General features: G+C 66.0%; 5 protein-coding genes across 5 annotated transcripts; 2 read left to right on the top strand and 3 right to left on the bottom strand.

Moving 5' to 3' along the window:
- The first annotated feature begins 225 nt into the window (after nucleotides 1–225).
- Nucleotides 226–2,755, top strand: NFKBIB (NFKB inhibitor beta). Its single transcript, XM_032207113.1, has 6 exons — nucleotides 226–554; nucleotides 878–983; nucleotides 1,089–1,308; nucleotides 1,737–1,825; nucleotides 1,913–2,188; nucleotides 2,379–2,755. Exons 1-6 carry the CDS (start codon nucleotides 289–291, stop codon nucleotides 2,424–2,426), a joined length of 1,005 nt encoding a protein of 334 aa, XP_032063004.1. The 5' UTR covers nucleotides 226–288; the 3' UTR covers nucleotides 2,427–2,755.
- Nucleotides 2,756–2,767: 12 nt separating this feature from the next.
- SARS2 (seryl-tRNA synthetase 2, mitochondrial) lies at nucleotides 2,768–6,467 on the bottom strand. The gene is made up of 16 exons (XM_032207109.1): nucleotides 6,225–6,467; nucleotides 5,913–6,008; nucleotides 5,473–5,502; nucleotides 5,231–5,371; nucleotides 5,096–5,150; nucleotides 4,914–4,977; nucleotides 4,703–4,808; nucleotides 4,450–4,497; nucleotides 4,226–4,334; nucleotides 3,958–4,003; nucleotides 3,762–3,849; nucleotides 3,565–3,677; nucleotides 3,388–3,481; nucleotides 3,208–3,300; nucleotides 3,047–3,112; nucleotides 2,768–2,947 (listed from the first exon to the last, which is right to left on the bottom strand). Exons 1-16 carry the CDS (start codon nucleotides 6,465–6,467, stop codon nucleotides 2,768–2,770), a joined length of 1,572 nt encoding a protein of 523 aa, XP_032063000.1.
- Nucleotides 6,468–6,576: 109 nt separating this feature from the next.
- MRPS12 (mitochondrial ribosomal protein S12) lies at nucleotides 6,577–7,378 on the bottom strand. Its single transcript, XM_032207112.1, has 3 exons — nucleotides 7,336–7,378; nucleotides 7,139–7,213; nucleotides 6,577–7,049 (listed from the first exon to the last, which is right to left on the bottom strand). The coding sequence occupies exons 2-3, from the start codon at nucleotides 7,185–7,187 to the stop codon at nucleotides 6,652–6,654; spliced, it is 447 nt and encodes a 148-aa protein (XP_032063003.1). The 5' UTR covers nucleotides 7,188–7,213; nucleotides 7,336–7,378; the 3' UTR covers nucleotides 6,577–6,651.
- Nucleotides 7,379–7,571: 193 nt separating this feature from the next.
- On the top strand, nucleotides 7,572–17,133 carry PAK4 (p21 (RAC1) activated kinase 4). Its single transcript, XM_032207123.1, is given in 11 exon segments — nucleotides 7,572–7,594; nucleotides 7,959–8,042; nucleotides 12,654–12,877; nucleotides 13,750–14,367; nucleotides 14,917–15,003; nucleotides 15,005–15,361; nucleotides 15,492–15,625; nucleotides 15,716–15,842; nucleotides 16,112–16,237; nucleotides 16,324–16,458; nucleotides 16,547–17,133. Coding segments are annotated over 9 exon segments (1,944 nt in total). The 5' UTR covers nucleotides 7,572–7,594; nucleotides 7,959–8,042; nucleotides 12,654–12,673; the 3' UTR covers nucleotides 16,703–17,133.
- Nucleotides 17,134–17,580: 447 nt separating this feature from the next.
- Nucleotides 17,581–18,314, bottom strand: SYCN (syncollin). Its single transcript, XM_032207110.1, has one exon. It carries the CDS (start codon nucleotides 18,312–18,314, stop codon nucleotides 17,916–17,918), a length of 399 nt encoding a protein of 132 aa, XP_032063001.1. The 3' UTR covers nucleotides 17,581–17,915.
- Between the last annotated feature and the right edge of the window lie 764 nt (nucleotides 18,315–19,078).

Below are 19,078 nucleotides of genomic sequence, written 5' to 3' on the forward strand. Positions count from 1 at the left end.
CCCCCGCCACACCTCCCGGCGTGCCCCACGCGCGGGAGGCAGCGCTGATTGGCTAAACCCCCAGCTGAACTTCACCTCCCCCCACCCCCCCGGCGTGGCGCACCACCGATTGGCCGAACGCGAGAACTACACCTCCCAGCACCCCCCGCGCCGCGCCGCGCTGATTGGCCGAACCCGGAGAACTACACCTCCCGGCAACCCCCGCGCTCCGTTTCCCCCCCTCCATTACCGGGGATTTCCCGGGACGGCGGCGCGGGGCCCATGGCGGCCTGAGCGCGGCCCCGGCGCATGGCGGCCGCGGAGGCGGCGGCGCCGCCGCCCCCGGGCGAGGGGGGAAAGCGGCCGGAGGGCGACGAGTGGTGCGACAGCGGCCTGGGCTCGCTGGGCGACGGGCAGCTCGCGCCGCTGCCCCCCAGCCCCGGCCCGGCCGCGGGGCCCGGCGGCCTCCCCGCCTCCCCCCCCCCGCCCGGTACCGACCAGGCCCCGGCGGCGGCCCCGGACCCCGAGGCGTGGCTGCGGCACGTGCTGAGCTTCGTCAGCGAGGACGGCGACACGTGAGGGGGGGCCGGGGGGAGGTGTTCGTGGGTTTTAGGGCTGGGGGCGCCTCCTGGATGGTTTTAGGGCCCCCCCTTGTGAGATCGGGACCCCCCCCATAAAATTCGGACACCCCCTCATAAGATCGAGACACCCCCCCCCTTGTAAAATTGGGACCCCCCCTTGTAAGATCGGGCCCCCCACTTTAGGGCCGCTCCCCCCCCCTTGTAGGATCAGGGCCCCCTTTTGTAGGGCTGTTGTGCTCCCCTTTTAGGCTCACCCCCCCCCGCCCCATTTTAGGGCTGTGCTGACTGCTCCTCGCCCCCCCCCCCATATTTTTTAGGGCCCTGCACCTCGCTGTCATCCATGAGCACGAGGCCTTCCTGGACTCCATCCTGCAGCACACCGAGGGCACGGCCTACCTGGACCTACAGAATGACCTGGGGCAGGTAACGGGGCCGGGGGGGGCACCTTTAATGAAGGGGGGGGCTATATAAAAACAAAAAAATCAAGAAAAAAAACAAAAAACTTTTATTTTATTTACCCCCCCCCAGACCGCTCTGCACCTCGCCGTCATCCTGGGGCTGCCGGCCTTCGTGCGCAAGCTGCGGGCGGCGGGCGCGGGGCCGGGGGTGCAGGAGCGGGGGGGGCACACGGCGCTGCACCTGGCCTGCCGCGAGGGGCAGCCCGACTGCGCCCGCCACCTCCTGGGGCCCCCCCGCACCCCCCCCGCCCCCGAGACGCGGGAGCAGCTGGAGAGCGTGAATTATGATGGTGGGGGGGGGAATGGGGGGTGTTGGGGGGGTATGGGGGGGGGAACTGGGGGGGTGGGAGGGGGAAGTGGCCTTTTTGGGGTGGGAAATGGGTTCCGGAGGGGGGAAACAGGGGGGAAATGGGGGGGAATTGAATGTGGGGGCAGAATATGGGGGAAATGGGATGTGGGGGGGGGCACAAGGTGGGATATGGAGGGGACATGAGATGGGGACAGGACTGGGGGGGGGTCACAGGACATGGGGGGGGCAGTGGGGGGGGCACAGGATGAGGGGGACACAGGACATGGCACGGGGGGGGTACAGAGGGACAAAACGGGGCTGGGGACAGAGAGAAAACACCGCGGGGGTTTGGCACAGGGATATGGGGGGGGTGACACGATATCGGGGGGGGGCATCCCGGTGACACCCCCGTGCCCCCCCCCCCCACAGGTTACACCCCCCTGCACGTCGCCGTCCTGCGCAAGGACCTGGAGCTGGTGCAGCTGCTGCTGCGTGCCGGCGCCGACCTCAACAAAGCGGTGAGCACGGGGGGAGGGGATGATAACACGGGGGGGGTCACACCACCATCCCTGACCCCCCCCTTTTTAAAAAAAAAAAACAAAAAGGAGCCGAGCTGCGGCCGCACCCCCCTGCACCTGGCGGTGGAGGCGCAGAGCCCCGAGCTGGCCGAGCTGCTGCTGCGGGCGGGGGCCGACCCCGCGGCGCGGGGCTACGGGGGGCGCACCCCCCTCTACAGCGCCCGCCACCGCCCCGACCCCCGCCTGCCCCAGCTGCTGCGCGCCTTCGGGGCCCCCGACCCCCCCGGCGACTCGGAGGACAGCGAGGATGAGGAGGAGGAGGAGGAGGATGAAGAAGACGGCGGTGGCAGCAACAGCAGCGGCGTGAGTGGCCCCCCCCATCCCCTCTGCACGAAACCGTGTCCTTTCCGCCCCAGAAAAGCTGCCTGAGCCCCCCCCCGGGGGGGCACCCTGTCCTCCCCCCCCCTCCCTGAAAAGTGTTGCTTGACCCCCCCTGGGGGCACCCCAAAATTTTGGCAGGAGAAGCTGAGCGTTGTTCTGTGTCCCCCCCCAGGAAGAATACGACGACATTGTCATCAACAGCGGCCGCTGCGCGGACTGAGGGCCCCCCCCGGACCTGTGGGGACCCCCCCAGACCTGTGGGGACCCCCCCAGACCTGCAGCTGCCCCCCCTATTTATCAGGGCCCCCCCAAGCCATGGGCTGGACTTCGGGGGGGGCCCCCATGCCCCCCCCCCCGCCACCCACATCCCTTTTCCTTGGGCGTAGCGTAGAGGATTTCTATCAAAAGTTGTAAAATAAAAACAAAAAAAGGGGGGGGGCAGCCCCCCCATCCATGTGCCCCCCCTCCATTCCCCCCCCCCCCCCAAATCTGGTTCCCATAAAACGCCTGTCAATGTTTTATTGCTGGGGGGGGGAACAAAATGTTTAATTGAGGGATTCATTAACGCCCTGGGGAGGGGGGAGGCTCCTCCGTGTCCCCCCCACCGGTACGGGGACCCCCCCAGGGCCCCCCCCCGGGCTGGTTGGGGCCAATGTAGCGCAGCAGCGGGGCCGGGGGCCGCATGAGCACGGCGCGGCCCACGAAGGGCTGCAGGGCGGGGGGCACACGAACGCTGCCATCCTGGGGGGGCACAAAGAGACAGAGAAGCGTTAGCCCCCCCCTCAGCTCTGTGCCCCCCCCAAAATTCGTCTGTGTCGCCCCCCCCCCCCCGCCACGCACCGGCTGCTGGTTGCACTCCAGGAGGGCGATGAGCATCCGCGCCACGGCGCAGGCGGTGCCATTCACCTGGGGGGGGCAAAGGATGGGGTGTGAAGGGATGGGGGGGGCTCATAAACCCCGGGGGGGGGGGTTAAAAACCTCCGGGGGGGGTCAGCACCCACCGTGTGCGCGTGGCGCAGCCGCCCGGCCCCGTCGCTGTACATGATGTTGAGCCGCCGGCTTTGGTAGTCGGTGCAGTTGGAGGCGCTGGAAATCTAAAAAAAAAAATAAAAAGGGGGGGTAATTTTTTTTTAAAAAGGGGTAATTTGCCCCCCCCCCAGGGTTTTTTTGCCCTCTCTCACCTCCCCGTACTTGCCCCGGCCGGGCATCCAGGCTTCGATGTCGAACTTGCGGTATGCGGGGAGCCCCAGCTCCTGCGTGGGCATGTCGAGGACGCTGCAGGGAGAGGGATGAAATATTTTGGGGGGGGACACACATGGACAGGGCCCCCCCCTTGGTCCTGACCCCCCCAGACTGACCGGTAATGCAGCCCCAGCTCGGAGAAGATTTCCTTCTGCAGCGCCACGAACTCGGCCAGCAGCTCCTCGCTCTCCGTCCCGCTCTCAGCCGCCGTCACCCCGAACATCTCCACCTTGGGGGGGCAGAATGGTCCCGAGCGCCCCCCCCGGTGGTCCTGAGCCCCCCCCCGGTGTTCCTGAGTCCCCCCTGCCCCTACCTTGGTGAACTGATGCACGCGGTAGAGCCCCCAGGGCTCCCGGCCTGTGTCGGTCTCAGCGCGGTAGCACGTGCTGGAGCAGACGACCCTGGGGTGGGGGGTGGGGGAAAAAGGGGTCGGGGGGGGGCAGACAGGCAAAAAAAAAGCCTCCCCAGTGCCCCACCGGCCCCAAAGAGCAGCCCCACAGCCCCCGTACCTGATGGGCATGTCCTGCAGCCGCACCGCGTGGTCCATGAAGTACCCTGGGGGGAGAGACGGGGGAAAACAGGGAGTTTGGCCCCATTTTGCCCCAAATTTTCCCCATTTTTCCCATTTTCCCTCCATTTCCCCAATTTTCCCTCCATTTCCCCCCATTCCCCCCCATTTTTCCCCACTTCCCTCCCATTTTTTCAAATTTTTTTCCCACTTTTCCCCATTTTCCCTCCACTTTTCCCCATTTTCCCCCCTTTTCACCCATTTCTCACCTGCGATCCCCACCTCGGAGGTGCCGGCCAGGCAGAGGTCCTCGAAGCGCGCGGGGTCGATGGCGTAAACGGGCGAGGGGGAGGCGTTGAGCTGCATCCCGCACCCCTCCTGGGGGGGGACGACACATGGGGGGGGGGGGGTCACTTCGTGCTGGGGGGGGCAGGACCCCAAAAACCCCTGAGAATGGGGACAGGACCCCAAAAAACCCGGGGGGGGCACTTACAAAGACGGCGCCTCGCAGCAGGTCAGGGACTGTCATGGGCAGGAAGCCCTGGAGCAAGAGGAGCATTTGGGGAGGGGGGATTTTAGGATTCTCGGGGGGGATTTTAGGATCTGGGGGGGGGATTTAAGGATTTTGAGGGCGGATTTTAGGATCTGGGGGGGGATTTAAGGATGTTGGGGGGGATTTTAGGATCCGGGGGGGATTTAAGGATTTTGGGGGGGATTTAAGGATTTTTTGGGGGGGGGTCACCCACCTTGGGCAGCAGCTTGGCCAGGACGAAGCTCACCAGCGCGTGCTGCAGCAGCGCGCCCGCCCCGCACAGGTAGTAGGAGCGGTGCCCCGAGACGTGGGACAGGCGCCTGGCACGGGGACAGGGCTGTCACCTCGGGGGGGGGGGGTACCGGGACCTGGGGGGGGTCACCGGAATTTGGGGGGGGATGTAATAAAAGGGGGGGGGAACTCACCGCTGCCGGATGATGTCCAGCGCCTCGCCCAGCTCCAGGTGTCCCCGCGGCTGGAAGTCGAACACTGTGAGGACAGGAGGGAGCCTTCATCACCCCGGGACCCTCCTCTTCCTCCCTGCACCCCCCAATATACCCCCCCCCAAAAAGAAATCCCCCCCCCATCCCATAGGTTCCCCCCCTACCTGGCTTCTCTCCCACCACCTCCATCACCCGCGCTTGGCTCTCATCCCCGACGGGCTGGAAGGAGAATGGGAGCGGGGGTGTTGTGGGGGGGGCAGGGGGTTTTGGGGACACACGGGGGGGTTTTGGGAGCTCACCGCCTCGGGGTGGGTGCGGTTGGGGAGCTGCAGCGCCTTGAGGTAGAAGCGTTCGTCCAGCGCCGCCTCCTCCGCCAGCAGTGCCTGCAGCTGCAGCCGGACCTGGCGGCCCCGCGCCCGCAGCGCCGCGTATTCGGGGACCTGGGGGGGGGACAGGGGACGGGGACGAGCGTCCCGCATATCCCCCCCAGTTGCTGGGTCTGGGGGGGGCACCAGGCACCCCCCCAGCCCCTGGGTCTTACCGCCTGCAGCGCGTCCTTGGCGTGGGAGGCCTGGGGGGGGAGAGAGGGTGAGGGATGGGGAGGTTTGGGGGCGTTTGGGGACAATTTGAGGGTGTTTGGGGATGGTTTGGGGGCACTTGGAGGCGTTTCAGGATGATTTGGGGACATTGGGGGATAGTTTGGGGTCAGTTTGGGGACGTTTAGGGACCTTTCGGGACAATTTGGGGACATTTAGTGTCATTTGGGAACATCTGGGGACAATCTGAGGACGTTTAGGGACATTTGGGGAAGTTTTGGGACACCTGGGGACAATTTGGGGACGTTTGGAGACATTTTGGGACAGTTCGGGGATGTTTTGGGATATCTGGGGACAGTTTGGGGCCAAATTGGAGACGTTTAGGGTCGCTTGGGGACACTTTGTGGACGTTTGGGGACAATTCGGGGACATTCGGGGCACTCACCACCAGCTCCCGCACGCCCCGGGCCACGTCGTCCCTCTGGGCCTCGAGGCGGGCGATGGCGGCGCGCACCTCGCGTAGGCGGGCCCAGGTCTGCAGCTGGGGGCGGGGCCAGCTCTCAGGCCCCGCCCACAGCACAAGCCCCGCCCCCTTGAGCTCTCCGGGCAGCACCCGCTGCTCTCCGAGGCCCCGCCCCCTCCTGGACACAAGCCCCGCCCACTCCCAAGCCCCCGCCCCCAAGCCCCGCCCCCAAGCCCCGCACAGCTCACGATGTCCCACAGGCCCCGCCCACCCCCGAGGCCCCGCCCCTCTCACGATGTCTCGCAGGTCTCCCTCTCGCAGCGGGCCCCGCCTCCTCTCCAGCTCGCGCCCGCTCAGCGCCTCCACGTCCAGGCGCGGCCGCGCGCTCAGCCCCTCGCGCGCGTGCTCGTACAGCCGGCTCCGCCCCCCCGGCGGCGCGGCCACGCCCCCCGCCGCGCGACGGCCACGCCCCCCTCCGGTCGCCGCCGCCGCCGCCGCCCGCCGGGCCGCCGCCAGCAGCACCCTGGGCGCCGCCATCTTGGATCCGGCACCGGAAGCGGGCCCTCCATAAACCGGAAGAGGCGGGGCCAGCCGCTATTTAAGCCCCTCCCTCCTCTCTACGTCCCCTCACAGAGCACGAATCGCGTCCGGGCGGGTCAGAGCTCGGCTTTAATGACATAAAAACGACCCCATTATCCCCCCAACTGTCTCTCACTGCCGTTTACTTCTTCTTCTGGACGTGGGCGCAGTCGTACTTGCCCCTCACGATGGTCAGCTTGACCCCCGGCAGGTCCTGCGTGCGGCCGCCCTGCACCAGCACGACGTGGTGCTCCTGCAGGTTGTGGCCCTCGCCGGGGATGAAGCACACCACCTCCTTGCCGTTGCTCAGGCGCACCCGCGCGCACTTGCGGTTGGCCGAGTTGGGCTTCTTGGGCTTGCGGATGAGGGTTTTGATCACCACCCCCTTCAGCTGCGGCCGCCCGAAGGTGGGCCCCAGCTTGACGGGGGGCGGCGGGGGCCGGCCCTTCCGGTGCATCTGGTTCAGGGTGGCCATGCCGGCGGCCTGCTGCAAGCCCGGGGCGGCTGGCTGCTTCCCAGCGGGGGGCAGCGCCCCGAGAACTGCGGGGAGGGAAAGGCGGGATAAATGAGAGGCCACGGGGCGGCTCGGGGAGGCCCGAGCAGCGCTGGGAGGGGCCGGGGATACGCACCGCAGCCGCGCAGGGAGGCCGCGGCCCTCAGCAGATTGCGGAGCGCCATCCTACGGGACCCGGCGCCGGTGGGGCCTGCGTGGGGGGACACCCGGTTAACGCCGCCCTCCTCCCTGCCCTCCCCCGGGCTCCCCCATCCCGCCTCGGGGCCGGCCCGGGAGCGGTTCCTTCCGCCCCTCACCCCGCCGCCATTTTACCTCGCACCTCCACCCCTCAGGCTCCCTCCGTCCCGCCTCCCCGCTCTCCGATTGGCCGGCGCGAACGCCAATCTCGCGGAGCAACGCCCGATTGGCTGCGCCCGGCCCGACCTGCGGGTGATTGGCGGGGGGGCGGGTGTTGTTGCGGGGGGCGGGGCTTGTTGCCTAGGCAACGGGAGGGGGCGGGCAGGGGCTGCGGCGCCCTCACAACATGGCGGCGGCCGAGTGAGGGGGGAGCGGCGGGGCCGGGCCCGGCGGGGTGAGAGGGGTCGGGGGGGGTCCTGGGGGGCTCGGGGGGCTCGGGAGGGGTCTTAAGAGGCTTGGGAGGTGTTTTTGGGGGGCTCGGGAGGGTTTGGGGGGGGGGTTCTTGGGTCTGGGGTGGGGTTTAGGGGGTGGGATAGGGAGGGGGGCGCACTGAATGGGGCTGGGGTGGGGCAAAAAGGGGCTGGGAGTGAGGGGAAAGGGGAAGAATGGGGGGAGATGGGGGGAATGGAGGGGAACGGGGGCAGAATGGGGCAGGGGGAGGCGGGTGGGGGGTGTGGGGTGCCCCAAAACCTGGGGGGGGCTGAGGGGGAGCGCTGACCCCCAAACAGCCCCAAAACAGCCCTGTTTTCGTCCCGCAGGGCGAGCGGTGGGAGCTGAGCGGCCCCGTGCCCGCTGGAGGAGCGTCGCCCGCCCGGGGCCCGGCATGCGGTGAGGAGCTGCAGGTAGGGGGAAGGCAGAGCCGGCTCCTGCCCCTGCTTTGAGTGGTTTTTGTTTGTTTTTTTTTTATCCCAAAAGTACTAATTCTGCACATGCTTTTGGGCTGTGGTGTCCCCAAAGCGTCCTCCTGCCCCGCCGGGGCTGTTCCCCAAGCGCTGGCCAGAAGCAAGGGAGGAAAATCAGAAAAAGCGCCGTCACTGGGAGACTTTTAAGGAAGAAATATTAAATTTAAAGCTCCCAGAGCCTTCATTTGGCTCTTTGGGGCGTGCACAGCCAGGTGCTTTCCTCCCCACATGCTCGGGTCCAGCTGAGCTCACACAGGTAGTTGCAACAGGTTGCAAAGACTAAAAGATTTTTTTTTTCCTACATAAAGAGTCAGAGCAGAAGGTCCTGGGGGTGCTCTTCTGGGCTCCTCATACACCCCCCGGCTTTCCTCTCACTGCTCTCAAGGTGAGTGGAGCTGTGGGGAGCTCCGGGCTGGGTTTCTCCGAGCCCTCCCGTGTTTTCCTGCCCCCCTGCCTCGCCCTGGGCGGCCCTTGCCGGGTCGATTTCAGCCGCTTTGAACGGAATGAGAACAGAAAGCGCCACTCCCAGCCCGTCTCGGGCTCTGGGTTTATTTGTTTGCGTAACTCCGTGCCCTCTCCCTCAGCTGTTCCCTCAGCTGAGCTCGGCTGCCGGGGATAAACGCGTTGTGCTGCATTTTCGGCCCTCCCGTGGCCGGCAGGGCTTTGTTTGCTGGGTGGGGGAAGCTGGAAGAGAACAAAAAGCAGCGGAGGGTGGCTCTGGGGGACACGCAGCCCCCCCAGGACAGCCCCAAAATTGGGGCTGTGGCCAAAGAAGGAGCAGCCTGCTGCCAGGACAAACACGGACCAGCCCTGGCAGCCTCTTGAGGAAGTTTTCCTCAGCCTGGCTGACGCTTTTTGGGTGGAAACCGCGCTCTTTCTCCAGGTGGTCCCATTTTATGCTTCATTGGGGTTCATTTTTAGGGTTTTGGGGGGATTTTGGGGCGGGGATGAGTGGGGGAAGGAGCCCCTCACTGCCCTCAGCGCCCCATGAGCTCCGTGCGCCTTTGAACCAAACCCTCGGGGTTTCTCCCCAGAAAAATAACTCTGCCTGCGAGCTCCCAGCTCCGGTTTCGGGAGCGGGGGATCCACACTGATTAATTAATGCCTCTTTTAATGAAGAGCCAGCTGTAACCAGCAACAAAACTCCCCTGAGCCGCGCTCGCTGCCCTCTTCCTCCCCCCGTGTCGCTCCTCGCAGGTGAGCTGCGATTTCTGTCAGCGGTGCGAGAGGCTAATTAAAGGCTTGCCCCGCCTAATCAGCTCGCAGTTTAATTAGCACCAAGTAGTAAAGGGCTAAAATGGGCTTCTCGGTAGCGGGCTGGGGCCGGGGGGGAGCTCCAGCGGGGCCCCCCTGCCCCATCCTCAGTTTGGGACTGCGGCTGCCGGGGTTTTATGGGCTGAAAAGTTGGAAATTGGAGATTTCCGAGCTGCTGCTGGTCCCTGCCGGTGTCTGAGGGACATCTCTCATCCGCCAGAGGGGACGGGGGGCTCCGAGGGCTCGCTGCCGGCTCTCTGCTCCTCGCCAGGGGCTGCAACGGGGCCGGGAGAGCCGCGGGGCTGCCTCCGTCCTGCCCCTTGAGTGGCTGCTTTGTTTCAAAAGCTGTTCAAACGTTGCTGCCTCATTGGCTCCCCCCGGCTCAAATCTCCTCTGCTCCGGCTGCTTTAACCCCTCCGAGCCCCGCTGCTCGGCCTCCTGCCCTCCCTCCCGGCTCTCGCACGGCAGAGACGCTCCAACCCCCGGAATATGGTAATTAAAGCCCCCGGAATATGGTAATTAGAGCCCCTGGAAGATGGTAATTAGAGCTCCGTTACACCACGGGGACCAGGTCCTTGGGTCGCCCCCTCGGGGCTGCCGCCTCCCCTCCCCTGAAGAGTTTGTGGCTTCAGGAGGGATTTTGTGACTTTCCTGGGGAGTTTTGTGACTCCCCTGAACCCCAAACCCCGTTTCTGTCCCCTTTTCCCCCAAAACGGAGCCCTCCAGGGGGTCCCTCGGTCCCCGCACCCTCCCCGCTGGGTTTTATCAGGCAGTTTTCTTCCCCTCGGGCTCGCAGCTGGGCGGTGCGGGGTCCTGCTGGGGTTCGGTTTTATTTTATTATTATTTTTAAGGAGCTGCAGGTGGGGTTTTGGGGAGGGGTGAGCGCCGCGGGGGGGGCTTTTTTGGGGAAGATTCTTCACTTTTGGAGCCCGGGCAAGGTCGGAAGCGCCTGGAGCAGGAGCTTTCCCTGCTCGGGGCTCTCCTAAAATTGCAGCAGGGGGGTTTGGAGCCGGGAGCTGAGCTGCCCCCGGGCCCCCCCTCGGATTCGGGAGGCGCTGGCGCGAGGGCAGAACTCTGCCCTGCCTGCCAGCAGCGCTCGTTAATGGCTGACTAATTAAACAAAGCGCAGGGGACCTGGGCTGTGAGGAATGTGCCGGGCTGGGGGGGGGGCAGCGGGCTGGGTTTAACCCCTACCTCTCCCCCCCCAAAAAAAAAAAAAGACCCCCGGTACCTGGCAGGGACCCCCGAGCTGGGACCGCATCCTGCCGAGCCCTAAAACTCATCCAGAAAGGGGATTTCTGCCCAAAATGTCACACGGGGGGGGGCGGTTCTTTGTCTCGGGGGGGGGGTTCTGTGGGGTGAGAGCCGTGGCCGGGACCCCCGGGGCTGGGCGGGGGGCGGCGAGAGGCTCGCAGGTGGCTGGGGGGGGGCGGCGGAGCACGGCGCCTGCGCGCCCCGGGATGACTTCAGCCGGCGGCGCCTCGGAGCGAGGTGAAGCTGCCCCGGCCCCAGAGCCCGGCCTGAAGCCCCCCCCCGGGAGAACCGGGACCGACCTCGTTAAGGTAACGAGCCCCCGAGGTGGCCGCGTGCTCGCCCCCGAGCAGCTCGGGATTTGGGGCCAAGGGGAGGTTTTGTGGGGTAAAACGGGGGCCGGGCTCCACGCGGGGCCTTCAAAATGTTCAAAATGGTAAAATTTGAAATCGGGGAGGAATTTTAATGCCCCCCGTGCCCAACGGGGGGCTCCGAGCCCTGAAAACGGGGGGCAGGAAGGCAAATCCCCCGCCGGGAGCGTGGCTGCGGGCGCCGGGGCCGCGATTTCCTGCGCGAAGGAAGGGCTCGACCCCCGGAGCTGTGAAGTTTGGCGCCGGGGAGCCGCAGAATGGAAGGAAACGGCCCCAAATCGCTGCCAGGAGGTGGGGGGAGGGCAGGGGGGGGAGCCAGGTGGTGGTGCTGGAAGCGCTGGGTGCGTGCGGTGGCGTCCCGAAGTGCTGGGAGCGAGCTGCTCCTGCAGGACGGGTTGGGGCAGCGCGGGGCTCGCCCTCCTGCTCCTCAGCTCCTGCGAGGGAAAAAAAAAAAGGCAGGAAAAAAAAAAAAAAAAAAGCTGCCACCACCAAGCCCTGAGGACGCGGGGCCTCCTGGGGCCAGTCCCAGCCCTCTGCTTCCCCGTCCTGAACCCACCTGGCCGGGCTTTGCCCCCCCCCGGGGCCGCTCGTTTTCCTTGGCACGATGAGAAAAACTTGGGGGATTTGGCACAGCGACCCGGTGGTGTTTTTTTTTTTCTCTCCTAACCCCAAAATTTCGGCCTTTCCCCTCCCAGGCCGAGGTCCGGAGGAGCTCGGAGGTAGGTGGTGGCTGCAGGGACCGAGGTGGCGCTGCCTGGCTCACGGAAAATTGTTGGTTTTAGGAAAAGTTTCGCCAGCGCCCCGAGCTCCTGCTGGGCAGAATCAAAACCCGAGCGCAGAGCTGGGCAGGATGCGGGGGTGTAAACAAGCCCCCATTGTGCCTGCCCCCGGTGTTTACACCGGGACAAAGCGCCCCGGGGTCCGCCCTGGGGCCTGGCTTCCTCCACCCTGGGCTTTGTCCCTCCTGTTCCTCGTCCTACAGACCCCGAGGGCTTTTTGTGGGGCCGAGAACCTCAGGACCACGGCCCTGGACACGAGGGGGGGCGTCAGACATCGGGCTGGGGGGCGGCAGCCTGACGGGCCCCCCCGGGGAAGGGGATTTGTTCCCTTTTTGCTCCGTTTTCACTTTTTTCCTGCGCCCAACGGGCTTCTCCCTGCTGCTGGGTGTCCCAGAAGGGGCACGGCCGTGTCAGATTTGGCTCCAGCGGCCTCGCCGTGCCTATCTGAGGCTCCTCGGGGTGCTGGAGCAGCTGAGCAAACACTCGGGCCCTTCTTGCTTGGCCCCAAGGCCCGAGAAGGCTCCCAGCTTGTGATTGCAGGCAGCTTTTGCTCAACTTCTTAAATTTCGGAGCGTTACATCGAGGTGGGCTGAGCAAAGGGAAGCTGCCGTGGTGGCAGCACGATTTGGGGGCCCCGCACCAGCCCAGTGCTACACCAAGAGGTGCTGAAGGCTGCAGGACCTGGATCTGTACAACAAAAAGCCCCAAAAATCCCCAAATCCATGCACCACAGCGGAAAACACTGCGGGAAGTGCTCCCAGGACCCCAAAAAGCTCCCAGTTTGCTTTGGCTGCTGGGCCGTCGTGTAATAAAAGCAGGAGGGACGGAGCAGGGGTGCTTCTTTCCCACCTCCCCGCCTCCATCCTCCTCCGGGCCTCATTTTTTTCACCCCCCAGGTCCCGTAGGCGGCCCCACCATGTTCAGCAAGAAGAAGAAGCGCCTGGAGATCTCGGCTCCCTCCAACTTCGAGCACCGCGTCCACACGGGCTACGACCAGCAGGAGCAGAAGTTCACGGGGCTGCCGCGCCAATGGCAGGGCATCATCGAGGAGTCGGCCAAGCGGCCCAAGCCGCTGGTGGACCCCGTCTGCATCACCGCCATCCAGCACGGCTCGCAGAAGGTAGGCGGCTTTCGGGGCCGGGGAGCCCAGGCTGGGTTTTGTGCCCCCCCCTCTCCCGGGGTGCCACGCAGCAGGTAAGGTGGCAGCCGGGGCCCCGTAACCCGCCGGGCCCTTTGGATGTCTCCACGACCTCTCCCCGTCCTCACCCTCATGGGAAAAAAAAAAACACAAAAAATCCTACAAGGAAACCCAAAAACTCCTAAAAGGAAGCCCAAAAAGGTGCCTGCCCCTTCCCCTCCCCGTGCCTGTTGCCCCCCGCCGCCGTCACGTCGTTTTTTAAAGTCTGGCTCGTCTGCCCGCCCCAGCTCCTCTCTTCCTCCCCCGTCACCCTCATTTGGTCCCCGGCATCTCCCTTCTGCCCTGCTGGCCCCCACCACGGGCCCGCTTTGGCTGGATGCTCCCACAGCACGAAAAAAAAGGGGTAGGGGCTGTGCTCCCCGGGGCTGGACCCCGTTATTTGGGTCCGATGACGCCTGGAAACCTCCTGGAAGGGCTCGGGACAGCGTGGGGCGGGCCCTGAGGCTGTGGGGAAGCCAGGGCTGCTCTCCCCTTCCTCTGCAGGGCTCGGCCAGCTCCCATTAACAGCGCTCTGCTAATTGGGAGGTGATTTAATGGACCGGGAGCATCCAGGCCAGCCGGCAGAAACCCCGTCCCTTCCCCTCCCCTCCCCTCGTCCCGTCTGTGTGAGCCGCCCCCTCCCCGTCCCCGTCACCACCAAGCATTTCATTTTTATTTGTTTTATTTTCTTCCCCTTTTTTTTCTTTTTTTTCTTTTCTTTTTGTTGTGTTTTGTGTTCCTGCCCGCCATCCCGTCCCGCCTCCTGCGCCAAAAAAAAACACAAACAAAAAAACAAAAAAAACACACAAAAAAAGACCATCGTGCGGGGCACCAAAGCCGCCAAGGACGGCTCCCTCAGCTGGCTGCTGGACGAGTTTGAGAACATGTCCGTGTCCCGTTCCAATTCTCTGCGCAGGGACAGCCCCCCCTTCCCGCCCCGCCGCGACCACCTCTACCAGGAGAACGGCCTCTCCGAGGGCCCCCCCGCTGCCCGCCCGCACGACGCCCGGGGCAAGGACAAGAAGCTCCACGGCGCCCGCGGCGAGCTAGAGCAGGGCCAGGAGAGACCCCGGGACGGGGAGGAGCAGCGCGCCCACCACCCGCAGCAGCCCCGCGGCCAGGAGCCCGGCCCCAAGGGCGCCGGGGGCCGCCCGCCCCCCCCCGAGTACCCCAGGCCCCCCGACCGGGACTGCGGCGAGCCCGTGCTGCGGCGGGAGCGCCCCGAGCCCTGCGAGCGCCGCCCCAAATCCACCTACGCCGCCGACAGCAGCCCGCAGTCCCCCCGCGACAAGCGCCCGCTCTCGGGGCCCAATATGCGGACTCCCAACATCCCGGTGAGCGAGGGGGTGATGAAGACGGCTCAGCAGACGGGACGCCCCTTTAATACCTACCCGCGGGCCGACACCGACCCCGGCAGGGGCGCGGGTTCACAGGTAAAGGCCCCCCCGCTCCCCCTCTCCGCGCAGAGCTTGGCAGAGATCTCTCCTCCCCCGGCTGGGGTTGTGGTTTTTTGTGTTTTTTTGTTTTTTTTTTCCTCTTTCTCCTCGCTCTGCCTGCCCTCCTCCTCCTCCAAAAGCAGCCTCTCTCCTCTGCTTCCTAAACGAGCGCCGCTCCCATGGGGACTGGCCTGCGCCGAAGACCACCGGCCCCGCGCCGGCCGCCTCTGCTCTGTGCTTTTCCTCCCCGGGGCCGTGCCAGCGTCGCCCCTCGGCTCCCTCGTGCCAGCCCCAGCCTTTTTTTGGGGCCGGGGGGGCTCGGAAGCAGCCCCCAGCGCCGCTGCGGTCGCCTCCTCCCCGCTCTCCTCGCTCTCCTTGCTCCTTCCGAGCCCGTCCAACGCCGCCTTTTCCTCCGGCAGCGTCCTCACCACACCGTCAGCACCCGGTGCTCGGTGCCCGGCGGCCAAATCCTGCACCATCCCCCCCCCCCGGACCCTCTTTTGGCATTAACCCAGACCCTCTCCTCCCGTTTCCCCCCCCCCACAGGCAGAGCACCGGCCGGGACGCCCGCAGGAGGTGGCATCGAACGGGCCGGTGAGCGGCACCAGCGGCTCCTCCCGCGCCCCCCCCGCCCGGCCCGCCGCGCTCCAAAGGCGGCCCCGAGCCCCCCGCCGGCCTCACCCCGCACGCCTCCGACCCCCACCTCGCCCGCCAGCCCCCCGCCGCCGCCGCCACGGCCCCCCCCCAGCAGCAGCAGCCCCGCTCGCCGCAGCGGGAGCCCCAACGCGTCTCCCACGAGCAGTTCCGGGCGGCCCTGCAGATGGTGGTGGACCCCGGGGACCCCCGCAGCTACCTGGACAACTTCATCAAGATCGGCGAGGGCTCCACTGGCATCGTCTGCATCGCCACCATCAAGAGCACGGGCAAGCTGGTGGCCGTCAAGAAGATGGACCTGCGCAAGCAGCAGCGGCGCGAGCTGCTCTTTAACGAGGTACAGGCGGCGCAGCGGGGACCCCGCGGCTTTTGTTGTGTTTTTTTTTGGGTCGAACGCGGCCGTTTTTGGCGCTGGGAGTTGGGCGCGCCCCTCCCTGAGCCTCCCCCTGCCTCTGCTCCCTCGGCAGGTGGTGATCATGCGGGATTACCAGCACGAGAACGTGGTGGAGATGTACAACAGCTACCTGGTGGGCGACGAGCTCTGGGTGGTGATGGAGTTCCTGGAGGGCGGCGCGCTCACCGACATCGTCACGCACACCAGGTGGGTCCCAGACCCCCCCCCCCAGACCCTCCCCCAAGCCCCGGGGGTGTCTCCTTGGCCCCTCACCCCCCTTTTTCCTCCCCCCCGCAGGATGAACGAGGAGCAGATCGCAGCCGTCTGCCTGGCCGTGCTCAAGGCCCTGTCCGTCCTGCACGCGCAGGGCGTCATCCACCGCGACATCAAGAGCGACTCCATCCTGCTGACGCACGACGGCCGGGTAGGCGCCGCTTCCCTTCCTCCTTCTCCTCCTCCAAAAAAAAAAAAAGCACCAAAAACGGGCAGCGGAGGCGTTTTTGGGGCTTTCTGAGGCGGGGATGCGAGCTGGGAGCCTGTGAGGGGCGATTTTGGGGTGGGAGCGGGGCTGTGACACACCTGAAATCCCCCCTGGGATGGGGTCGATCCCAGAAAGCAGTGAAAGCGTGTGTCCCCCCCCCCGGCTGAAACGGGGCCGGGGCCGTTCTCACCACTGCCCTCCCTGGCCTCCAGGTGAAACTCTCCGATTTTGGGTTTTGCGCCCAAGTGAACAAGGAGGTGCCGCGGCGCAAGTCGCTGGTGGGGACCCCGTACTGGATGGCGCCGGAGCTCATCTCCCGCTTGCCCTACGGCCCCGAGGTGAGTCGGGGGGTGGCTCTGGGGCTTGGGGGGGGGCTGTTACCCCCAAAAGAACCCCCCTCACGCTCCCCTCCTCCTGCCCGCAGGTGGATATCTGGTCCCTGGGCGTGATGGTCATCGAGATGGTGGACGGGGAGCCGCCGTACTTCAACGAGCCGCCCCTGAAGGCCATGAAGATGATCCGGGACAATCTGCCCCCCAAGCTCAAAAACATGCACAAGGTAAAGCCAAGAGAGGGGCGGCCGGGCCGGGGACACCCCCAGGCTGCTTCCCCTCCCCCCGATGACCCCCCCGGCTTTATCCCCGCAGGTTTCCCCCTCTCTCAAAGGCTTCCTGGACCGCATGCTGGTGCGGGACCCGGTGCAGCGGGCCACGGCCAACGAACTCTTGAAGCACCCCTTCCTGGGCAAGGCGGGCCCCCCCTCCTGCATCGTGCCCCTCATGCGCCAGAACCGCATGCGGTGAGGGGCCGCCGGCCGCCCCGGCCCCCTCCCGGCTCTCGCCTCGAACTGGATTTGTGACTGTGCCGCTACTGGGGGAGACTGGGGGGCAGCTGGGGGGGGCCCGGCCCTCCCGCGCCGTACTACTGAGTCGGGGGGGGGCGTGTGGGGAGGGACAAGGCCGTGGTGCTGGCCTCGTCCCCCTTTTCCCCACAGGTTTGTGGGGCCGGGGGCTTATCCCAACCTCACCAAGCCCCTGTGTCGTTCCCACCCCGGGGGGGGGGCCTTTTGGGGCATCTCAACACCCCCCCCCTTTTCTTTTTTTCCTTTTAAATCCTTTCTGTCCCCATCAGGGGGGTCAGGCCACCTCCACCCCCCCTGGGGGAGGGACGTGGCCCCGCAGCCCCAACACTACAGCCCCGCGGCCACACTACTGATTTGGGCCCCCCCCTCCACCCCAACACTCTTTTTTTTGTTTTGTTTTTGTTCTTTTTTTTTTTTTTTTTTAACTAAAGCTATTTATATTGTCGTTTTGTAATGCCGCAGGATGGGGGAGCCCCAGGGCCGCCGCGGGGCCCCCTGGAGATTACACGAGTCCTTTTGGAGAGCGCCGTGTCCCCCCCTCTGTGCTTTTTTGGGGGAGGGGGGAGGGCTGCGGACAGGGGACACGGTCACGGTGTGTGGGGGGGCCCTGCAGCCACCGGCTCCCTGCTTGGGGATGAGGAGGTAATATTGGGGGGGGGGGGTGCCCATGGGGACCCTAAAAGCTGCCGCCGCGCCCCCCACCCCACGTCCCCTCCCCAATAAAGCACCTGCCAGGCTGGAGCTGCACATCCTCAGGGCTTTATTGGCTGTGCCGAGAGCTGGAAGAGGGCGGGGGGCTTGGGGGGGGTCCGGGCAGCTGGGGCAGCCCACCTCCATCAGCGTTGACCCGCATTGACTTGCCTTGACTCGTGTTGGCTCGTGTTGACTCACGTTGGCCAGCGTTGACTTGCGTTGACCCGCGTTGACTCACGTTGGCCAGCGTTGACTCGTGGTGACGTGCGGTGGCCACTGGTGACTCGTGTAGCCTCATGCTGATGTTTGGTGGCCAACGCTGCCTTGTGTGGACTCCGGTTGACGTGTGGTGGCTCACGTTGACTCTTGTTGGTGAGCGTTGGCTTGCGTTGACTCACGTTGACTCTCGTTGACGCGCCGCGGCCGGCGTTGCCCCGCATTGCTGCCCCGCGCCGCCCCCCTCAGTTGCACTTGCAGTAGTACCCGCGGATGGCGTTGTTCCAGGTCCCAAAGAGCCCCCGCCGCACCTCCTGCAGCCGCGGCACCGCTCCCGACCCGAACGTTTTCATCTTCCCGTGCTTGCCGGGCAGCGCCCAGACGGTCAGCTGGCAGCGGGGCCCCACCACCAGCGAGGAGACGCTGCCCGACCACTCCCAGGGCACGTAGGGCACGTCGGCGCCGCACTCCACCACCAGCGACTTGCCCCCGCAGCACTTGTCGTAGTAGGGGCTGTCGTCGGTGAAGAGCTCGGCGCACACCCGGGTGCCGTTCACCCCCCGCAGGTCGGCCGCCGCCGGGCACTGGGCCCCGGCCCCCGCCAGCACCGCCGCCAGCACCGCCACCAGCACCGGCACCGCCATCGCTGCTCGGCCCCGGCCCCGCCGCCGCCCCCATTTATTGCCCCGACGTGCCCCCCCCGCCCTCCCCAAAACACAGCCCCCTCCCTGGGAACGGCCCCACCTGCCCCAGGCCACAGCAGCCCTGGGAAGGGCCCCAGCTGTGCCCCCCCTTCCCAAAAAGTCCCCAGGTGTCCCCCCCCCCCCCCTTTCCGACAGGTTTTGTGTCCCCCCCCCCCAGCTGGGTCCAGCTGGGCCCTTCCCAGCCATGGGGACCCGGGGGGGGGACACACACAAGGCCGGGCCCTTGGGGCTGCTGACGCACAGGGAGGGGGTTGCACAAGGCCAGGTCAGGCCCCAGGTGTCCCCACACCCCAAAATGTTCCCAAAATGTCCCCAAATGTCCCCGAATCCACCCCAGCTGGGTGAGGGGGGGGCATTTTTTAGCACCTCGTACCCGCCCCCCCCCACAGAAGAGCGGCTCCCGCTTCGCACACAAAAGGTTTTAATGGCCCCGGGCGGGGGGGGCACAGGTTTTTAATGTAAAAACTTGTGTTAAACACTGCGGCGGGCCGGGGGGGGGGCCCGGGGGGGGGGGGGGGGGGGGCGGCTGGTGGGGGGGGTTGGGGGGGACAAATAGGGTTTGGGTGGGGCAAATTGAAGGGGCTTTTTTTTTTGGGGGGGGGGGTAAATAGGGCTGGGGGGGGGGTATTTGCGGGGGGGGCCCGACCCCCGCGGGTTTATCCAGACCAGCCAGATAGAAAGGGGGGGGGGGCTGCGGGTCTCGT

Source organism: Aythya fuligula, unplaced genomic scaffold (assembly GCF_009819795.1).
Source record: "Aythya fuligula isolate bAytFul2 unplaced genomic scaffold, bAytFul2.pri scaffold_31_arrow_ctg1, whole genome shotgun sequence".
NCBI lineage: Eukaryota > Metazoa > Chordata > Aves > Anseriformes > Anatidae > Aythya > Aythya fuligula.

What these genes read in the sequence shown, in the direction of transcription:
- NFKBIB (XM_032207113.1), top strand. Translation starts at nt 289, where the DNA reads ATGGCGGCCGCGGAGGCGGCGGCGCCGCCGCCCCCGGGCGAGGGGGGA. An exon ending in GTCAGCGAGGACGGCGACAC is followed by an intron (nt 555 to 877) that starts GTGAGGGGGGGC and finishes CATATTTTTTAG; the next exon opens with GGCCCTGCACCTCGCTGTCA. An exon ending in TACAGAATGACCTGGGGCAG is followed by an intron (nt 984 to 1,088) that starts GTAACGGGGCCG and finishes ACCCCCCCCCAG; the next exon opens with ACCGCTCTGCACCTCGCCGT.
- SARS2 (XM_032207109.1), bottom strand. Translation starts at nt 6,467, where the DNA reads ATGGCGGCGCCCAGGGTGCTGCTGGCGGCGGCCCGGCGGGCGGCGGCG. An exon ending in GGGGCGTGCGGGAGCTGGTG is followed by an intron (nt 5,503 to 5,912) that starts GTGAGTGCCCCG and finishes CTCCCCCCCCAG; the next exon opens with GCCTCCCACGCCAAGGACGC. An exon ending in GCCGGGGCAAGTACGGGGAG is followed by an intron (nt 3,301 to 3,387) that starts GTGAGAGAGGGC and finishes TTTTTTTTTTAG; the next exon opens with ATTTCCAGCGCCTCCAACTG.
- MRPS12 (XM_032207112.1), bottom strand. Translation starts at nt 7,187, where the DNA reads ATGGCGCTCCGCAATCTGCTGAGGGCCGCGGCCTCCCTGCGCGGCTGC. An exon ending in GGCCTCCCTGCGCGGCTGCG is followed by an intron (nt 7,050 to 7,138) that starts GTGCGTATCCCC and finishes CCCTCCCCGCAG; the next exon opens with TTCTCGGGGCGCTGCCCCCC.
- SYCN (XM_032207110.1), bottom strand. Translation starts at nt 18,314, where the DNA reads ATGGCGGTGCCGGTGCTGGTGGCGGTGCTGGCGGCGGTGCTGGCGGGG.